Source organism: Macaca fascicularis, chromosome 17 (genome assembly GCF_037993035.2).
Source record: "Macaca fascicularis isolate 582-1 chromosome 17, T2T-MFA8v1.1".
Taxonomy (NCBI): Eukaryota; Metazoa; Chordata; class Mammalia; order Primates; family Cercopithecidae; genus Macaca; species Macaca fascicularis.
This window is the reverse complement of record NC_088391.1, coordinates 3,885,202-3,907,877: the sequence shown is the minus strand read 5'-3', so window position 1 is coordinate 3,907,877 and position 22,676 is coordinate 3,885,202. Positions and strand designations below refer to the sequence as shown.

Genomic DNA, 22,676 nt, shown 5'->3' with positions numbered 1-22,676 from the left:
GGCAGGAGAGTGATGTGTGTGGCTGGAGAGTTAGGAGAAGTGCAGGCTTCTGGCTCCTCTCCTCCTTCCCCAGGGATCTACTTGCCCACAGATTTCGGGTCTGATGTGGGTACAGGAAATCCCACCAGGAAGCATGTCTCAGTATCAAGTCCTTGCCTCGCAGCAGGCGTCAGGAATTCTCCATGCTGCCTGTGACTTGATGGGTCATCTTTCTAATTCTGGGGTGCAAGACATTTGGCCAAATCCAAGCCAGCACCCTCCAATCAGCTTTTTATCAGTAACACAGATGGTATTTTAAGCTATCTCTACCAGATTTTTTTTTTTTGTTCCTTTCAGTTGGGTTTGAATTTGGATGGGGAAAAATTTGTATTTATTGGGTCCCATAAAACCCCTAAAGGGCTTTTTTTGGACATGGTTCAAGGACAAGTCTGTGTGCTGCCTTCATGGTGCCACCTTCTGAGTCGGTTTTCCTGATCTTCATGGATCCTGTTATCTGCTAAGATACACTTAGCTTTGAAATCACTGAAATAACAATACGTAAAGTTGAAGTCTGTCAATCTCAAACTCATGGGATGATGATGAGGATAAATTGAGTTAGTAGGCATGAATGGATTGTGAAATCTATTATATGCTAAATGATGAGTCATGAAAATAAAAAAGACAAGAGTCTTTTAAAAATAAACTTTTTTCATAATAAATACTACATCAATATATACACTGATTTCCTCAATTATGATGAGCTAAAATGATCACTCATATTAATGCATCAAAGAACATTTTTGTTATTAAAATGAAATTATTTTTCATTTCAAAATATTTTTTAAAAGAATAATGTAATTCATAAACAAGTAATTTCCCAGTAAGAAGTGGTTAAAACATACATGATTAGATTAGGCTAAACATTATCTTATTGCTAGTTATTTAAAATATATATCAATATCCAGTAATAAAAGATTAAAAGCTAACCATTTCTCTGTTAATAAATGGTCAAAAGTAAGGGTCATCAGGTAAGTTTATTTAGGTAATTTTAGAGTTTTTCTCTTTGTTCTGCTTTGTTTTTGTCAATATCCAGCAAAAGAGAAATTAAACACTTCACATGGTGTAGTAACATTGTACTAGTTTTCTATTGCTGTGTAACAAATTTCCCATGAATCATCACTAACTGCTTAATGACAAACACAAAGCTAATAGTTTAAACAATATAGATGCTGTTTGATTTATGAAGAGTTGAAAATGCATTTAATACACCTCACCCACCTAACAGCATAGCTTGGTTTAGCCCACCTTAAATATGCTCAGAACCCTTACATCAGCCTACAGTTGGGCAAAATCATCTAACACAAAGCGTACAGTATAGTGTTGAGAGTTTATAAAATGCAAATGGGATTTCAGAAAATACCCCTCCAAGGGTGATATTTTAACAACCTTCCATGACCATTGTGCATTCACAGCCAGCCTCTGGTCACTTGCATATCTGCATTCTTTTCTAAGTTTTAAAAATCCTTTTCAAATGATTATATTAATATAATTATAAGGCTGAAATAAATGTCATTAAGATGCCATCTAATAACATTTTCCCAGCTTCCTATGAATGATCACTAATGGCTTAATGACAAAACATGTATCTAAGGAAATATCCACAAAGGCTGTGTAGCAAGGGTTTACTTTCTTGCTAAATGAAAGGTTCTTAATGGGGAAAGTCCTTAATGGGGAATTCTTAATTGCTAGTTTCCAAAATGAATTAATTTTAAATCCTTGTTAAGGAGAAATCTACCAGGGTATCCTGAACTCCTAAAAAGGGCAATGTTACTTATTACCATAATAAATGAAAACAAACAATACTTAACCACAGAGTATTTTATAGAATTATAAGCTTAATGATAACATTTAATATTACTATTCTTCCTTGATCATTTATATCTTTTTTCCCAAATAAGATTGCCTCCAAGATTTAATTACCAGAGTTAATATAATTAGCTTAGAATCATTCATCTTACCTTGATGATAACCTAAAGTTACATTCACTAAAATGCATTAAAATATTTTATAGGCAAACAAAGGTTGATAACTCTAAAAGTCTTCTAAAAAATCAATTTCATTCAAAATTAAAGATGTCTTATTTTAACATGCAGATATGACCCATGTATATTATTCTACACTCGTGAACACTGTAACTAATATTGCATATTATTTTTATAGAACGAAAATATAATAAGGACAAAGCATAATAAGGTACTCTACTACACTGATTTCTTTTAATAACTGCATTCCTAACTGATTTAACTATTATAATGGCTAACAGGGAATATTTTAGAATCTTTATGCTCAGCATCAGTTGTTACAATGTCCTAAATATCACTTTATATTCAACAGATGTCTTTTCTGGAAATTGTGAAAATTTCTCTTACATCAAGTTTTAATTCTAAGAGTAGAATTGGATTTGTGAGATACTACTAATTTGGGTTCTTTCTAACCCCAGCTGGGCAGATAAAACCAGGCTCAGCCTTATTTGAATTCAGATTAATACTCCTATCAACATTTTGCTCTGGTCTTCTCCCTCCCTTTTTTTAAAACTTTTAATATTCTTTGGTGTCCTTATGCATTCATTTTGTGATGTTTTACTGGCTTTCTCTCCTAATGTTAACTTGGCATTGTTGAATACATCATTTGTAGTTAGTTTTACCGTTTTCTACAGTGAAACATTAAAGCATGATGAGGTGTTGAAATGACAGTACATGTAAACTAATAAAGGTGCCTGCCATTGCTACACTGTTGAGGATCTGAGCAGAGAAAGCCATGCTAAACTTTGTTAATTTGAAAAATTATGGGTTTCCCTATATTCTAACAACTGGATGGGTGATAGATAAGCAATTACACCGAGTCTGGGTAAATAATTATATGGTAGTTGTTACAAGCTCAAAACTACGCAGATCTCTGCAAATGCTCAAAGCCCTATTTAACTTTACCATTTCAGTGTCAAAGTGCTCAAAAGAGTTCTTTTATAGACATATTAAAAGTTCTCTTACAGACATACTTCTTTGGGATGTTAATGTTCAAGAAAATACATTGGTTTATATATGAAAATAAAAAAGAAATTGGTTTCCATTCTTTTGGATAAATATCTGAAAGTGGAATTATTGGATCATAAGGAAGTTTGATTTTTAATTTTTAAAGGAATTTCCATACTGTTTTCCATAGTGGCTGCACCATTTTGCATTCTCACCGACAGTGCACGAGGATTCCAATTTCTCCACATCCTTGCCAGTATTTGCTGTGTTTTGTTTTTTGATAATAGCCATCCTGATAGGTGTGAGATAGTAGCTCATAATGGTTTTGATTTGCATGTCCCTGATGATTAGTGATGCTGAACACTTAGGCCATTCTATGTCTTCTTTGGAGAAATGTCTATTCAGATGTTTTGTCCATTTTTAATCGGGTTATTTGTCTTTTTGCTCTTGAGTTATAGGAGTTCCTTATATATTTTGGAAATTAACCCCTTATCAGATATATAGTTTGCAAATATCTTCTCCCATTTCATGGGTTGCCTTTTCACTCTGCTGATTATTTTCTTTGCTGCACAGAGGCTTTTTAGTATAGTGTAGTCCCACCTGTCTATTTTTGCTTTGGTTGCCTGTACTTTTGATATTCAAGAAATCATTTCCAAGACCAATGTCACGAAGCTTTTCTCCAAATATCTACTTCCAGAAGTTTTACACTTTTAGGCCTTATGTTTAAATCTTTAATCCATTTTGCATTAATTTTTATGCATGGTTTCAGATAAGGGTCCAAATTCTTCTTTTGCATGTGAAAATCCAGTTTTCCCAGCACTGTTGAACAGACTATCTTTTCCTCATTTGATATTCTTGGCACCCTTGTCAAAGACCAGTTGATCACACATGCATGGATTTTTTTCTAGAATATCTATTCCAGTGGTCTATATGCCTTTCTTTATGCCAGTACCATACTGTTTAAATTATGATAGCTTTGTAATATATTTCAAAATCAGGAAGCATGATGCCTCTAGCTTTGTTCTTCTTTCTCAAAACTGATTTGGCTGTTTCAGGTCTTTTGTAATTCCACATGAATTTTTGGATTGTGTTTTCTATTTCTGTAAAAAACCATAACATTAGGATTTTGATGGGAATTGCACTGAATCTATAGATCACTTGTGGTAGAATGTACATTTTATTAATACCAAGTCTTCCAATCAATGAACATGGGATATCTTCTCATTTGTGTCTTTAATTTTTTCATCAGTATTTTATAGTTGTCATTATGTAAGTCTTTCGTCTTCTTAGTTAAGTTTATTTCTAGATATTGCATTCTTTTTGATGTTATTGAAAATGGGATTGTTTTTCTAATTTCCTTTTCCAATAGTTTGTTGTTTATCCAAAAGAATGGAAATCAGAAACTGGAACAGGTATCTGCTCTTTCATGTTCACTGTGGCACTATTTACACTAGTCAATCAAGATGTGGAAAAAACCTAAAAGTCTACAGATAACAAATGAATAAAGAAAATGTATGTCCATACAGTAGAATATTATTCATCTTAAAAAAGAAAAAAGTTCTGCAATGTGAGACAACATGGATAAACCTTGAGGACATTATGCAAAGTGAAATAAGCACAAAAGGACAAATATTACATGCTTCCACTTATATGAGGTATCTACAGTAGGCAAACTCATTGAACAAAGAGTGGAATGGTGGTTACCAGGGGCTGAGGAAGTGAGAATGGGTGCTATTAATCAATGGACTTCACATTTCAATCAAGCAGGATGAGTAAGTTCTAGACATCTGCTGTACAACATTGTACCTATTGTTAATGATATCATATTGTACAATTAAAATCTGTTAAGAGGGTAGATCTTGTGTTAATTTTGTTCTTGAAATAAAATTTACAATAAATAGAACATGAAATCTTATATTTTAAAATCTTTCAAATCAGTAAGAATTAAAACATATGTTAATTTACAATTTACTGTTTCAAAACATATGGGATAATTACAAAAGTAAGAAATCAAACTCATGCACCTATGAGAATTACATCATTTATGTCATTCCACTTTGAGAATAATGATGCAAAGTCTAACCAGCATCTTCCAATTAAGGCCTGGCATTTTCTGTAGGTTAGTGCCTTTGGGTATCTTGCCTTTTGATTCCATAAATGTTAGTAGTAGTTTTTCTTATTTTGTTAAAGACAGCACTAAAGAATCCTGAATACTCACTACCAATTAGCAACAGGTTCCTAACTGAAGAAAATACCACACTCGACCATATCTCACTAGAAAGGGCACGGGATGGGCAGCTGCGGTGACGGCAGGAACGTCTGTGCTGATGTCTGTGGGGAGCCCTTCTCCATCAGTGAAATGGACACAGCTGCTGGCACAACTTAATTTAATCCACATTTATAATACCTCAAAGTTGTTTCAGATGCCACATGACAAGATTATAAAGTAGACATATTGTCACTTTACAGTCAAATAGTTTACAAAATTAATTCACTCTTATTTCATAAATAATGCACATCATTCATTCCAGATAAAGTCTGTCCTTGCTCAGCACGTGCTGGGCTGTGGGTGGCTTCTCCTCACTCCTGGGCCCTTCCATGGGCCTCCTACCCAGGACACTGCCTCTCTTAACCTTCTGCATAACTGGCAGTCCTACAGCAGACTGATGCAGGGCTCTCTATTCAGAGTTGTCTCTGGCAAATCCCATAGTTTATAATTTGAGGACTTTAACACTGCTTCAGTCTCCAGAAAATATTAAACTATTTTACCTTTAGATATTAAAATTTATATGATGTGCAAAAACATGCATCTTGTTAGTTGTGCCACTTTCATGAAGTAACATTGTCCAATGGGACTAAGTACTATTGTGATGCTGTAGAAATAGTGATTAAATTTTAACCAAGAAATCACAATTTAAATTGGATTAATTTGAATATATTTACATAATTGTTCATATATATTTATAATTATAATTTATAACAGCTTATATTATATATTTATATTGACTGCATTCATATTAATATATCAAATATACTAACACAGTTTCAAACTATATTTTGATTTGATTGGTATTTTACCTCTTTGCATATATAAAAACATAAATATTATGTCAATAAAATAAATAATGTATCTACTGGCTAGAACTATAGTGGGACAGAAATACTTGCATAGAAAGTGAAGAAGAAGAATAGAAGGTGTTTCCGAGTGAATGACTTCAAGCATTGTTCTCAGAAAGAGCCTGTGCAGAGGTGAAGGTTGCAGTGAGACAAGATTGCACCACTGCACTCCAGCCTGGGCAACACAGCAAGACTCCGTCAAAAAGGAAGGAAGGAAGGAAGGAAGGAAGGAAGGGAGGGAGGGAGGGAGGGAGGGAGGGAGGGAGGGAAGGAGAAAGGGAGGGAGGGAGGGAGGGAAGGAGGGACGGAGGGGCCTGTGCATATATCACACCTTCAGATGCATGTAAGCAACAGACTGACCTGCCTGCGATGTTCTCTGCAATATTTTTGTCTCACTGTGGCTATCTTGTAAAATTAAGACATTCTACATTAAGCATTTTTTCAAGAGTACACAAAATATTATCAAAGAATACAAAATTATGTAGCTATCTTTAAAACATAAGAATGTTTAAAATAGAATATGAATTCCTTAGGATTGACATTTTAGTTACTAAATCTGTTGCTGAATGCTGAAGTGTGTACATGAATTTACTGTCTCTTAGTAAAGGGTCTTTAAAAAATGAAAGTGTAACTTGATTACCTGTAAATAAAAAAAAAAAATTTAAAAGAGAGTGCCATTTAAAGTAAATATTTATGAATTAATGAAAATTAAAAAAATGATTTATACAGTTTTACAAACTGATGAATTAAATAATCAGTAAGTAATCTTGACTCAATCAACCACAAACTAAAGACTATTACAATATTCCCACTATATAGAGATGACTAATGAAAAAAATTACAGCAAAAACACACAAAACCAACACACTATAGTTCACAATGAGGTTTAAGGAAAAGGGAAAAATGTAAATGCTACATACATATTTTGCTCCTGAAATTCTGATCCAGATAGCAAAGAAATGAATGTTAATCACATAAAAGGAAACTCCTATCAATATAATATAGACGAAGTGATACAGTGAACAAAACAAGAACATGCTTACCAGAAAACAATGATACTTACTGGAGAAAACCACATCACTTTAAGAATCCAAATTGTAAGAGCTAAATTCACAACGAGGATGATGAGTAAAAGAAGAACAAACAAGTAGAGGCAGCGCTTTCTCCAGCCATAAATGCCAATTTTGTAGACATACGGATTCTCTGGCCTCTCTATGTGGGTGCCTTCTGTGGCTGTAGTGTACTGCTCACGCACCATCTGCCACGGGTGTGTTCATGAGAGGAGAGAGAAAGAGACAGAGAGGGAATGAGGGAGTCAACTTGTTTGTTAATACTGATTTACTATGAGCCTGAAAACATATTTTTCATCCCAGTCATAAATTTCCAAAATTAATGATTTTTTAAAAAGATAATTAAATATTATTCTGAAACATGTCACTGTGTTTCAATCACAGGGAGATATTTAATCTGTCATTTAGAATATTTTATGTATGATAAACATTTGAAATCTAGTGACCATATTTTCAGATGTTAATAACTTCGGATGTTAATAAATTCTCTGTATCTATCAAAGTTCTTCAGGGTTAAACTTGGAATTGAAGCATTAACCTAAAATAATCAAGTTACCAAGTTCTACGAAGGTTAATTGGGAGGAAAATCAAGCTGGTATCTTTAAAAAGGAATCCGTGGCCAGGGCGGTGGCACACGTCTGTAATTCCAGCACTTTGGGAGGCTGAGGTAGGCGTCTCACGAGGTCAGGAGATCGAGACCATCCTGGCTAACACGGTGAAACCCCGTCTCTACTAAAAATACAAAAAATTAGCTGGGCGTGGTGGCAGGCGCCTGTAGTCCCAGCTACTTGGGAGGCTGAGGCAGGAGAATTGCTTGAACCCAGGAGGTGGAGGTTGCAGTGAGCTGAGATCATGCCATTGCACTCCAGCCTGGATGACAGAGCGAGACTCCATTTCAAAAAAAAAAAGAAAAAGAAAAAAAAGAAAATTAAAAAAAGTATTCATTTTTCCCTTTATACAAAGAACAGAAGTACTTCTTAGCTACAAAGTTAAAATGGGAGATTATGAAGACTTTCCTGATGGTAAATGTAGTAAAAAGATGAATCAGAATATAAATACTCTTCTCTGGGATTTCTTTTGTGCAAAAGTCACACATTTATTTTTAGGGGTGATTTGGAGTTGTCCTTGTTAAAAATAAGTTACGGTCTAAAACAAATCTTTAAATCTCCTTCCAATTTAACGACAGGCATTTTCACATATTCTGATTATCTAAAATTAGGCTATTCATCACATAGTATTTTCAAATATCCAGGACTGACAGCCAGCATTATTCAACCCCTAAATGTTTAATGATTTCATAAGGGCATTATTCATTGACTCATTTCTTTGAACTCCTCCAGTCTTCCTTAGATCACAGCCAGTGGCTCAAGCCAAAGTACCAGATGTATCCCTGATGGTTCTCTTTTCCCTCAAGCCCCACATCAGCAAGTCCTATCAATTCTAACTTTCATATATATCCAAAATCTGTCTACCTCGCTACATTTCCATTGCTACCGCACTAGTTCAGGTTACTCTGACTGCTCTCAACTACACTGCTGAAAAATCCACTTTCATTCTTTCCCTTCTTGAAAACCATTCCCTACCCAGCAGCCAATGTGTAAAATGTAAGAAAGCTCCAGTCACTCTATTTTTCCAAACCTTCTGATGGCTTTTCACCACAGTGACAATGTCCAAATGCCTCTATCACCTAAAAGACCCTATATAAGCCGGACTTTGCTGATGTCTTTGGCTTTATCTACCACCATTGTGTCCTTTGCTCACAAGACTGAAGCGAAGAGTTGGTACTATTCAACAGACCAGGTTAATTCTCACCCTAGGACCTTTGTCCTGGGCTTGGTCTTCCCCTGCTGGTCCTGCTCATCTTTCAGTAGCAGCACACGTGTCATCTCCTCAAAGAAGCCTCCTTCTCTGGACACGCAGTCACTCTCAACCACTTCCCTCTATTATATTTATTTCAAAGTGCTTATCATCTGAAATAATGGCTCCAGAATTTCTATAAAGGACAGACTAGGAGAGCGCAATTGGATGGGGAAGGGTGGCCAGGGAGTCTGAACCAAAAGCAAGCACAGTACTTACAATATTGCTACAGATGGACACAACCAGCAAAGTTTTCTAAGAACACATGTGAGTATATTTCTATTTCTACATATTCCTAGTCCTATATATATAGTTTCCTATTATTGCTGTAGCAAATTATCAGAAACCTAGTGGCTTAACACAATTTTATCTTTTAGTTGTGGAGGTCAAAAAATAGGTCTTACGAGTCTAAAATGAAAGCGTGGGCAAGGCTGTGCTTTTCTGGAGGGTGGAGGGGAGACATTGCTTGCCTTTTCCAGCTTCTAGAAGCTGCCCACATTCCTTGCTTGAGCCTCTGTTTCCATCACACCTCCTCCTCTGGCTCCGATGCCTCTGTCTGCCCCTCATAGGGACCCCTGTGATAGCACCGGGTCTGCCTGGATAACCCAGGATGGCCTTTCCGTCTCGAGAGCCTGAGCATAACCACACCTGCAGAGCCTCTTCCTCTTCCATGTAAGGTGACCTCTTCACAGGCTCCAGGGGTTATTAGAACACGAATGTCTCTGGGGGCCATTATTCTGTCTACTAGATAATGGTTTTGTTCACCCCTACATAACATTGAGAAAACTTCAGTATCCATTTAAAACAGTTTTGTCGTGGTTTGCTGGAGAGCTGACAGCAATCCTGTGATGCGGACAGCTCTTAGATCCCCGAAATCAGCACTTCTGCCATGGTCTTTCACCTGGGTCACTGCAACAGCCACCTGACCGTCCCCCTGCCTGTGCCTCTAAATCTCCTACAGTCGATTTCTAACGTAGAGGCTGGAGTGGTCCTTTCAAAGCATGTGTCGGTTCATGCCCCACCTCTGCAACAAACCTTCCTGTGGCTTCCCATTTCACTGACAGCAAAAACCAAACTCCTCACCCCCGGACATGGTTCCCTGCCTTCATCCAGTCCCTCTTGCCCTGACTCCTCCTGCCCCAGGAACAGTGGTCTTACTCGACCAGGAGTCCCCCAAGTGTGACCCCCCCTCAAGGACTCCACAGTTAGAATTCCCTCTACCTGGAAGGTCTCCCTGATGCCTGCATGGCTCCTCTCAACTCTCTGTTCCAAGATCTCTTGTCAATGACCTCCCTGATCATCCTATTGAAACAACAGACCCCACCAACACCACCACAGAGCTCCCCGGGCTCCTCTGACATTTTTTCTCCTGCAGCACTTAACTCCCCAGGCATACTACGTATTTTACCTACCTATTTGATTGTAAATGCTCACCCCCCACATATAAGCCCTGAGAGGCTGAGGTTTGCAACTATTTTGTTATTTTGTTTTACCCTCGGAGGCCCCTAGAACAACAGCCGACATGTAGTATGTGCTTAATAAATATTTGCTGAATTAATTACATACACATGTTGAAAGGAAAAATTCCCAGACTTTTTTTTTTTTTTTTTTTTTTTTGAGACAGAGTCTTGCTCTGTTGCCAGGCTGGAGTGCAGTGGCATGATCTCAGCTCACTGCAAACTCCGCCTCCCGGGTTCAAGTGATTCTCCTGCCTCAGCCTCTCAAGCAGCTGGGATTACAAGCACACGCCACCACACCCAGCTAGTTTTTGTATTTTTAGTAGAAACAGGGTTTCACCATGTTGGCCAAGCTGGTCTCGAACTCCTGACCTCAGGTAATCCACCCGCCTCGGCCTCCCAAAGTGCTGGGATTACAGGCCTGTGCCACTGTGCCCGGCCAACCCAGACATTTTTATTCAAGCATACAACAAGCAATAAAATAGGTTGAGAGTTACTTCAGAATTTCCCTAACTTTTTATAATGAGTTAATTTGAAGCTTGTGCATAAACAGGGTATGTTTAGTGTGATTAGTTGTTTAGGAGTCAGAAGACTCAGCAAGATCTCCTTCAGTCTGGTGAGGTTCTCCCAAAAGAGGGGAGCCTGGGGAATGTACTGTCTTTGGCTCTTGAGTCCCCCTACATCTGCCCACCTGCCCTGCTGACAGCTTGAGTAAGAAGCTGGACCCTACATCCCTGGAAGAAAGTCCTGACCACACACTGGTTTTTGGAAGCTGGCGACCTGCTTTCTAGTCTTCCCATATTTGAGCTGTATTTACCAATCTTTTTTGTTTTTAAAAAGCTTGCCAGCTGTAATTCTTTTTATATCGTGTTTTGTGATAGGCTTCTTTAACGTTTTTAAAGTGCCATCTACCAGTGTTCACTGCATTGTGTAAAAAAGTCCTTTTACTCTCGACAAGCCTGAGTTAAATCGCTAGGTGAAACATTCAATTTAAATATTTCTCTAAAAACTTGATTTTGTTGTTTATATTTCTCACAACTCACAAGTGGCTTTCATTTTTATTAGACACTATATTACATTTTTGCCAGGAGAGACTTTCAGAGGCTATCTGGTTCAACCAGCTTCCTTTAGGTATTTACTCAAATTAGGCTTGAGAAGAGTATCAGTGCTTCAGCACTTGGGGGTCAGGCAACTGCATTAGTGGTATTCACGTTGGCAAGAAACTGCACTGGAATAACGCACAGCACTTTGTGATCTACTTACAAACCCTTTACAAAACATAATTAGTGAAATAAGTGTATTAGAACTTAAAGTCTATATTCCAAGATAAAGAATTCTAATTTTTAATGTATCATGAACTAAATTTATTTTCATAGACTCGTTTATTAAAACAAATTTTGTCATTGAAAATTACATTATTTCTCCTGCTAACCATCCTTCAAAGTATGTTGGTGCTATACTTAATTTTTTTATTTTTATTTTGAGACAGAGTCTCGCTCTGTTGCCCAGGCTAGAGAGAAGTGGCATGATCACGGCTCACTGCAACCTGCACCTCCCGGGTTAAAGCAATTATCCTGTCTCAGCCTCCCGAGTAGCTGGGATTACAGGCGCCGCCACCACGCCCAGCTAATTTTTTGTATTTTTAGTAGAAACGGGGTTTCACCCTGTTAGCCAGGATGGTCTTGATCTCCTGACCTCATGATCCACCTGCCTCGGCCTCCCAGAGTGCTGGGATTATAGGTATAAGCCACCGCACTCGGCCATGCTATACTTAATTTTGATTGCTTTTCAATGCATCTCTCAGGTATAGTTTTCAATCCTTTAATGGAGAGGGCTCCAGATGTGAAGCACTATACTTGTTTTGGTATAAATATCTGCTTTTATATGCTTCTGAATTCATGATCCCAGGTTTGTTATTTAAAACAAAATGACCTTTTGGACAGATAATCTGTCTTCTACATTATTTGATTCTTGTCATAGCATATAATACAGTGAATCGAACATAGTGTCTACTAGGTAAATGTCGCTAAATGACATTCTTCATTTCAACCAATATTTATTGTCATGCCTAGTTTGGGTAGGTCATTATCAAGAGTCTAAGATAGAAAGATTATAAATGCAAGGATAATGCCCAAAAGGAGTTAATATCGTATAATTTTTGAAAAGGTGAGTTTGAGAAAGAACAAAACAGATCTTTTAGAAATCAAATTTAATTCTAAGAACTCAAAGAATGAGTTATAATAGTTTAAAGTTATCTGTCTGATACTGACTTTGGTATACCACTTTGGGTTTCAATATTTTTCTAGTACAAATTTCCACCACTTTGCTTTCAACAGTTCATTGAACAAGTATCTACAAAGCTTTCTGTTAGTGTTACACCTTTTTTTTTTTTTCCATTGGGATTTTTAAAAGTTTTTTTACTTTTACTGTTTTCCAGATTCAGAATGATTTTCATAAATTTGAATTAATTTATTCTGTTCATGAGTCAGTGTCTGTTTTCAATTGAACTTGTCTTCAGTTCAATTAGAAAACTCTTGGCAATTGCTTCTTTAACCATTGTCTTCCCTACATTTTCTCTAGTTACTTCCATTGGGGCTTCAGTAAGATATATTTAGACCTCCTCATTCACCAGTCATGTTTTTTAAACTTAGCTTTATATTTCCACAGCTTTATCACTCTGCTGTTTTCTAAGATCTATCTTCCAATAGACTAATTCTCTTTGCAGCTGTATGCAATCTGTCAGATACAGAGTAAGCCATCTTTCCAGTCTTCATGGGAGATTCACCTGAGTGTTAGGGATGGCATTCTACCTGCCTTGGGTAAGGTCCTTTCTGGCCACAGGGCTTGCTGACTAGGGGCTTAGCAAACCTCTGATAGCACTTATGATGTCAATCTGAAAACTCCTGAAAAATTACTTTCCACAGTTTCAAAAACCGTCTTTCATAAGCCATGTCACCTAGCTCTAATATCCAGATAGGTAATTTCTTACTAGGTAACAAGCACCATCATGGTGCATCATCCCTCTGAATGACAAGGTCACCCATGTGAGAAGTCAATTACAACAATGTGACTAGGTAACCGTGACCAGTATCAGTTATGTGCACATAATAGGCAGTCAGTAAGTGCTTGTTGAACACATGAATGCATAGGGAGTGGGACTTACCCTACAGGTTGTGATGATACAGCTTTGTGCTACAGTAACAACAACAAAAAAAATGAGCTAGTGACAAATAATTGACAAGTGAAAGAAAATGGAGAGTCTAGAAACAAGCCCATACACACAGATCGTAATAAGGCAATGAAAAGTGAGAACTAAGGGACATCCCATCTATACAAGTTGCTCTTCCAGAAGGCAAGCTGGCAGGGAAGGAGCAAGCTACTGTGCTGGTTAAATTCAGGCTGCCTATGTTATGCTAGTATCGAGAATAACTGCATGAGTTTTACCTCTATTTTCCTTCAAACTTCCAAGAAACATCTCATCTCGTGCTAATTAATGGCAGTAATCCTCAGTGTGTTTTCTGCCTCACTGTTTGCATCATAACTTACATCGTTCTGAATGAGCTCCAACATTTCGGAAAGGAGGAGGAGAGGGGAGGTGCCTGCCCTAGGAGATGTGTGGCACAAAGAACACCATGGCAGATAAATTGGGAAAAGTATTTGCCTTAAAGATAGGACAATCAAACAATGAATATGTCTATACATCAAAGAAACACACATGACGAATAAACATACCGAAAATGTTCAACTTCACCCTGAATTAAAGAAATGCAAACAAACACCATCACTGCAGCAGTTTTCAAAGATTAAGGGAAATTTAAAAACTGATAATAGGTAATATTGGCCAGGTGACTGAAAAAGAGACATGCTGCTCCTCTGATGAAGAAAGTGAAAGTTAACATAAATCCCTCAAAAGACACTGGGCACTAAGTATCAAGAACATCAAACAAACAATAGTACTTCCAATTCTAGTAACCTACCCAAAGGAAACACCTAGAAATGAAAACTACAATTTGTGCCTAAAGATATTGAATTTACCATTATCTGTACGGGGGCAAAACTGGACATTAAATGAAGAAGGATTAAAATTAGAGTAATTAATTCATCAAATTATTGCAGTATTACAAAACCAGTATTTTGGGTATGTGACGTATGTTTGAAAAACATATAATAACTTAGGGAAATTCTAGTGATATCATGTTAAATGAAAAGTTAGAATACATACACATTAAAATATATACCCATAGGAAAAATACTGCAAGGAAACCAAAAAATTATTAATAATTTCCTCCTAGAGTACACCTTTTTTCATTCAAAATAGTATTTCCCAAATTTCTTTTGTATTTTTTCAGATTTATAGAATTGATATATATATATTTCTTTTATAATAGTAAATTCAATAAATTTACCATACTCATCCCAACTTCATTACTATATTTAGATGACCAAATAATTTCAAGAATAGTTCTCCTTTATCCTTTAGTCAAATTGCTCAGCACAGCACACAAAATATAGCTAAATAGATGGATCATAATTATCACTTTCATCAAAAGTTATAATCAGCATAATTCTCAAATTCACACATACCCTTATCATACACACACACACACACACACACACCTAGATTAAAAGGTCAACAAATCATTCTCTTCTTTACAATAGGATTGACTTTTAAAATAAAATGGCAAACTCTGCCATTTTAAAAAGTTCCCTACAAAATACACCAAACCAACAGAACAAATGCCCTTTAAAATCTAACAGAACTGAAAAAAGAAAACACCTTTATTCAAACGGGCAAGTGACTAAAAGGGAAAAAAATAAAAATAAATAAATAAAACAAGCTCAAACCCACAGGCATACAAATGTTAGCTTACAAAACTGGTCTTGTTTTGATTTTTACTTCAGCTATAGGCTCATTTTAAAACACAGTTTTATATTTACACAAGTAGGCAATTCAGACAAACTTTTCTCATTGCTCTGTCCTGGTTTTTATCAGGTGCTCTCAGAAATCAGAAATCTAAAGCTTTTGTGGTGTCATTAGGTAGTACTTGACTAAGGAATAATACCAACATCCAGAAACATTAATGAGTTAGCAGAAACAAGACGCAGAATGGCAACTGAGCAAGACCAGCACTTACGGACACCTAGCCTCTTAACCAAGACCAGTTATTATTTGGTACCAAATCTCCTCCAGCTCTTGGCATAATTTATACCTACCATCAGTCTCTGACTTAGTGCCCAAATAGCTAATGGTTAAGTTAGTAGTTGGCTGCAATGAGAGCTGAGTTAATGTTAACAAAAAACTATATGGAGGAACTGTTGGATGCTCAGCTGTAACCCTGTGTCTGCTTCAGTATCCTATTACAGTGGGCGCCTACTGTTTTCTTCTGTATCCTATTACAGTGGGCACCTACTGTTTTCTTCTGTGTCCTATTACAGTCGATGTCTACTTTTTCCTTGTGTACTCTGTTATAGTGGGCACCTACTGTTTTCTCGTCCATCCCTAGAACACTCCTCAGCTCCACGTGGTTGTGGTCCAGGTATCGGTCATGTGGGCACATTTCCAGTAACACAGGTGTGTATGTGGCACATACTGACCAATCAGGGTATATCAACAGTCCAGACATGGTGAATACCATTAGGAAGTCATGGGACACAAGCAAGCCAGTGTCGGTTGTCTCATAATTAATATGAATGCTCCAAGAGAGAAGCTGGCCTCTGCTATCAGAAGTTAATGGACCTAACACTGCAGTGCCAACATTCATCCCTTAGCCACTTGGAGAGAGACTGCCAGAGAAGAAATCAGGAAGAATGAGAAAAGAGGGAGAGAGGGTGCGAGTAGGGGTGAAATCCTAACAACATCATTTGAGATCCTAAATTCAGCACTAAGTTTCATCTTCACCTGAACTTCTTTGACTTAGGCTTCTGTCACTTGCATCTGAAACAGTCCTGGTTAATACACATAGCAAGAGGTGCAAAGGCAGGACGGCTTATGATGGTAAACCACGGAGTAAGAACACCTTCGACCAACATGATGAGTAATGCTTGCAACTATTTTTGACCTATTTTCCTTCCGCACCAAACAGGTCCTTCTAAAGAACACACAAGTCTTTAGATAGAAGGATGTGTTTCCAGAAGTTATTTTGCCATATTTAGCTTTGGCTAATATCAGTCAGAGGGATCACACAACCTCCTTGTTTCCAAATCCAATATTCACTTCCTATTTTATTTCTCTCACTTTTTAAAATTCATTTCACGGCCGGGCGCGGTGGCTCAAGCCTGTAATCCCGGCACTTTGGGAGGCCGAGACGGGCGGATCACGAGGTCAGAAGATCGAGACCATCCTGGCTAACACGGTGAAACCCCGTCTCTACTAAAAATACAAAAAATTAGCCGGGCGAGGTGGCGGCGCCTGTGGTCCCAGCTACTCGGGAGGCTGAGGCAGGAGAATGGCGTGAACCCGGGAGGCGGAGCTTGCAGTGAGCTGAGATCCGGCCACTGCACTCCAGGCTGGGTGACAGCGCAAGACTCCGTCTCATAAAATAAATAAATAAATAAAAATAAAAAATAAAATAAAATTCATTTCACTCTTCATTTTATTTGAAATGGTTGGCTATTTCCTCCTTGAAAACACTTTTTTTCTTAAAATCAGTATTCTCCTAGTTTTATCATCTACCTTTCTGGACTTTCTCAGGCCCTTTCATAATCTTCTCTTTCACTCCGGCCTCTAAATGGTGGGTTTTGCCTGAACTGGTCTAGGACCATCTCTTCTCTTCCATCAATCTTTCAAGGTGATCCTATTCATTATCATGTAGTTAAATATTATTTATAGGCTGACGGTTCCCAAATTTTTATCTCAACCTAAAACATCTCTGAACTCTCTAATCTGATAATTGCCTGTTTGACATCTCCACTTGGTATTTCGAACTGAACTTGTTAAAAGGTAATTTAATTTTCAACAACTCTCCCCTCACCTCCTGAATTTCCCCCCTTCCCTTTTCTATTCCCATCTCAGTCCATGGCACCAGCCATGCCCAGCTGATCATCTCAGAAGCCTGAGTGCCATCACAATCCCTCTCTCTGCCACCTCACGTCTACTTCATCAGCAAGCCCCGCCTGCCACATCCTGAGGACAGCTGTGCTCATCCTGGCCTCCCCATCTGCACTGCCCCTGCTTCACTCCAGCACTGGTGGTGCGGCCTCTTCGGGGTCTCCTCCACCCACTCTGCCTCTCTTTATCCAGCCTCCACACGGCACCCAACAAGAGGACCATTGCTGCCCCGTTTAAAGTCACTCGTGGCTTCCCACTGCACGTCTGATGAAGCTTCACTCCATCTGGACCAGCCAGCCTCTCCAGCTCCATCTCACCTCACTCCGCCCTTCTCAGGAGCACCAGCCTTTCCATCCCTCAAACGGAATAAGCTTTCTCCTATCTTACAGTCTTTGCACACATTGTACCCACTACTGGAAAACTGGTCCATACCACCTGGCCACCACTCTGTCCTCCCGACCTCAGCTTTCCATAAACACCTGCTCTTGTCCCTTTTATCCTGTACAATCTGCAACTGTGTCCTGTTCGTTTCCTTCAAAGTTCCTTTTAGAACATAATGATGCATTTATTTGTTTTACTTTTTATTGCCTGGTCCTCATTAGGCTCACCTCCAGGAGGACGGGAAGGGTGTCTGTTTGTTTATTATATAACTGGCACCTAAAGTGGGGTCTGGCACATAGTAACGGCTCCGTTATACATATTTGTTAAAGGCAGGCAGAATAAAATATATTCTCATCTACTGTATTGATCAAATAGACTTCCATGTTTAGGATATAGCATTACAATTAAAAACCTATTCTATCTTTACTCATACTTCATACATCTCTCATAACTGTTCTTTAATAAAGACCCTAACAGCCGGGCACCGTGGCTCACGCCTGTAATCCCAGCACTTTGGGAGGCCGAGGTGGGCGGATCACCTGAGGTCAGGAGTTCGAGACCAGCCTGGCCAACAGAGTGAAACCCCGCCTCTACTAAAAATACAAAAAATTAGCTGGGCGTGGTGGCAGGCACCTGTAATCCCAGCTACTCGGGAGGCTGAGGCAGGGGAATCATTTAAACTCCGGAGGTGGAGGTGGCAGTGAGCCGAGATCGCACCATTGCACTCTAGCCTGAGCAACAAGAGCGAGATTCCGAGACTCTGTCTCAAAAATAAAATAAAACAAAACAAAATAAATAAAATAAAATAATAAAGACCCTACCAACTTCAATAGAAACAGCAGTATCCCTCAATAAGACCAAGCAGCCACTCGAAGTCAGCAGGGAGTGCTTCTATCAGAGGACACAACGTGAGTCCCAGTCATCTTCAAGCTGCTGCAATCACTTCACCTCCTCATCCCGGATACCACTGGTGAGGACACGACGCACCATTCTGACAAGAATTGTCTGGGAAGAATATGTTTGTCACCTGGGCAGACCAGCAAGGCATTTGCTGGTATTCCTCTGGCCATTTTGAAAGCAAATGCTCAGCCATGTGTGAACCACAAGTGCATTGGGACTGGTTAGGGGTTGGTGACCAAGGCTAAGACCCCTCAGAGTTGAATGTCTGGGTCACCCCAAGGCTACTCAGACCAGCCAGGGTGTTAGACAAGAAAGAAGAGAATGCTGAATGGGTAGGTGAAGGCGGTGGGAGGGAAAAAGGATGGGTATGTATCAGCTGCAGTCATGAGACCATGTGCATAAGGGGAGACGCTAGATCCTGTCATTAATATTCCCTCAGCCTTCCCCCAGGAAAAGAGATCAATCAAACCCTCGGAGGAGCTGTTCCCAAATTAGGTAAACAAAGCAAGAGGATCTGAGTGATGCGAGGGGTGGACTCTGGTGCTGTGTCACCCCTGTCACCCTTCAGAACCAAGACACTCCTTCCTTCAGTTGTGGGAGTGATGGCTGATGACGAGAATGACTTCAGACTGCACTAAGCTGCCTCGCCCGTGGCTGTGTTTCCCCACGAGAGGCACACTCCAGCGTTTTATCAGTGCACTGGATGAAAGCCCGGCCCCCTCCCCTGCAGGGAACAGCCCTGCATGACTCCAGTTCCGTGGCAGCTACAGTGTTATCCTACATCTCCTTCTGCCCACTTTGCCACCTTTGCTGTCCTACAGGGATTTTTTTTCAAGATGGGTTCCAATACATGGCACGCATGTCTCCAGCTTGGAGTCTCTTTCCCAGGGAACCTGTCTAAGCAATTGCTATTGGAAAAATTGGAATTTAAAAGTGATCAGGGGCCGGGTGCAGTGGCTCCTGCCTGTAATCCCAGCACTTTAGGAGGCCAAAGCGAGCAGATCACGAGGTCAGGAGATCGAGACCAGCCTGGCCAACATGGTGAAACCCCGTCTCTACTAAAAATACAAAAATAAGCTGGGGCATGGTGGCGGGTGTCTGTCGTCCCAGCTACTCTGGAGACTGAGGCAGGAGAACTGCTTGAACCCAGAAGGCAGAGGGTGTAGTGAGCCAAGATTGCGCCATTGCACTCTAGCCTGGGCGACAGAGCGAGACTCCGTTTCAGAAAAATAACAAAACAAAACAGTGATCAGGTACACTGATAGATTTCTCAGAACACTATTCAACTTTATCTATGTGAAAGTTGTCAGGATCAAAATGGTGTCACTAATGTTAAGAAAACTCTGACAAATAGAACCAGGGAAGATCATAAAGAGAAATTTTTTATGCTTATATGCTGATAACATAAATTATCACAAAAGATTGCAAAAACCACAACCTTAAATACTTCCGCGAGGACATCTGCCTGCAATCTCATACAGATTTCATAATCATACCGATTAATTTCAGAACAACTGTGTAATCCTCATATTCCCACCGCAATGCTCTATTCACAAATGAACATCTTTTCTTTGGGAGCTTGCTTGTTATTTAGGTTGACACTATCTCACATCAGGTTCCCTGGAAGCAGCTTGAGATGCGGATTCTTGTTCAGGTATTGTATTAAGGGAATGCTCTCAAGAGGAAGGCACCAGGCAATGAGGGAAGCCGGCTAGGTTACGAGAGGAAGCTGGGCAAGGTGTGGGCTGAGGCCAAGGACACTTCTTAGAGAAGTCAGAGACAGAGAGAAACAGAGAGAGACAGAGAATTAAAAAGACCCCCTTACTGGTCATCCAGAAACTAGTTCATTACATACTAGCCCTGTGAGGGGGACCAGCCTACACTGCAGTACCATTTATCCTGTGTAGACATGACTCTTAAATTTGATGTTATTTACAAAGGAGAAGGGAGTTTAGAATATTCTTAAAATTACACACGAACGCTGTGTTTAACCAAACAGCAAATAAAGTAGCCTGTAATCTATTTTATAAATATTTTGATTTTTATACTAAGCCTAAAATTTTTAAGCAAATCAACTATCACTGCCCCCCTCAAGAAAAAAAAAAAACCTTCAATTTGCCTAGTCCCTAAAAATTGCGTATAACTAAATTCTAACTCTGAAAAACATTCACACAATATTAAGTGAAAATTTTGAGAAAAGGAAGTTATTTCAATGTATCAATTATGCTGTGCTTCTTTTTAGTTACAAGACTAAATGCAAAAAGAAATTCTTGAGGTACACTTAATTAAGTTTCTTATTAAACGTGGTATATATGTATTTTTCCTATGGCCTGACAGTTCATTTAAAAAGTTTCAGATGGCCTCAGGGCCATTATTCACTTCCACCCTTATTAGCACCTTTGCTTTGGGATATGAATGGGATGATTTAAGGTGACTTTCAAATGTTGCCAAAATACACACATTCAAATGCATTCCAGTATGGAGACAACACACTTGTATTGTTTCACCAAGGTTAACATTTTAGAGTATTTTGTATCAGCTGGGCGTGGTGGCTCATGCCTGTAATCCCAGCACTTTGGGAGGCCGAGGTGGGTGGATCACTTGAGGTCGGGAATTCGAGACCAGCCTGGCCAACACGGTGAAACCCCATCTCTACTAAAAATACAAAAATTAGCTGGGCATGGTGGCGGGCACCTATAATCCCAGCTACTTAGGAGGCTGAGGCAGGAGAATCGCTTGAACCTGGAAGGTGAGGTTGCAGTGAGCCCGGATCGTGCCACTGCACTCCAGCCTGGGCGAAAGAGACAGACTCTGTCCTCCAAAAAAATAAATAAATAAAAATAAAGAGAGAATATTTTATATAAAGTTTTTGTTACAAGCTAAACTGTTGAACGAAAGGAAGATTTTCATGGGAAAGGAAAACAGTCACTTGCCTTTCTTTCCTTCATAGACCTTACCATTAGGGATAGGCAGGCGGCCACCGGGAATGCCAGGAGGGTTATTTGCATCCTGGAATGCACACGCCCCTTCTGAGCAGCCATGGCTGCGTGTAGAGAACTTCCTCCACAGACACAGCAGAAATAGCCTCAGCCTGGAGTCTCCTGCCTGCTTAGGGCTCCTTTCTTCTTAGGGGACTGTGAGGAGCAGGTTCAAGCTCCTGACCAGTTACCGTTATTTTCCCGTCTTCCTGACTTCCCGCTGCGTGGGGTCAGGCTAAGAGGGTGCATTGAATGGTGATGACTGTGGAAGCTACTATTTACTAAGAAGTCAGAAACCTTCTGGTGACGATGGAAGCTACTATTTACTAAGAAGTCAGAAACTTTCTAATTGTCTTATATAAGCTAGATTTGATACTTGTTAAAATGGTAGCTGCTACAATGCAACTCCTCTCACCTTACAAATGAAGAAACTGAGACATATAGAAATGAAGTAATTCATACAAGGTCAAATGGCAGTCTGGCTCCATAGCCTAAACTTTTAATCATAGCCTCTTCATTGATGTTAGACTTTCCAGAGATGTTTCTCAAGTAAAATCAATTGAGCATTTTAAAAACAGAGTTAAACAAGTCACGAAGGTGAAGCTGGGTTTTAAGGTGCCCTTCACTGCCGCCTCCACTGTCCCTAATCCATTCTCCATGTCAACTGCAGTGATCCTATCAAAGCACCCACGTGACTGCGCTGTTCTCCTTTTCTAGAGGTTCAAAGGTCACACCGGTGCTTAGGATGAAGCACAAACGCCTTTGGGCACAGCGAGCCCTCCTTTGTCCCATTCCACAGTGGTCCTACACACCAGTCATACTGAAGTTGAGTAGGCACTGAGATTTTCACAGATTCTGAG

General features: G+C 39.2%; 1 protein-coding gene across 3 annotated transcripts in view; it reads right to left on the bottom strand.

Annotated features, from left to right (window-relative positions):
• Positions 1–22,676, bottom strand: part of SGCG (sarcoglycan gamma) — a 97,247-nt gene that overhangs the window by 52,946 nt on the left and 21,625 nt on the right. For all 3 annotated transcript variants that reach the window (XM_045377613.2, XM_045377611.2, XM_005585473.4), the window contains exon 2: positions 7,189–7,383. In XM_045377613.2, the coding sequence (XP_045233548.2) occupies positions 7,189–7,383 (195 nt within the window). The remainder of the gene's footprint in view (positions 1–7,188; positions 7,384–22,676) is intronic.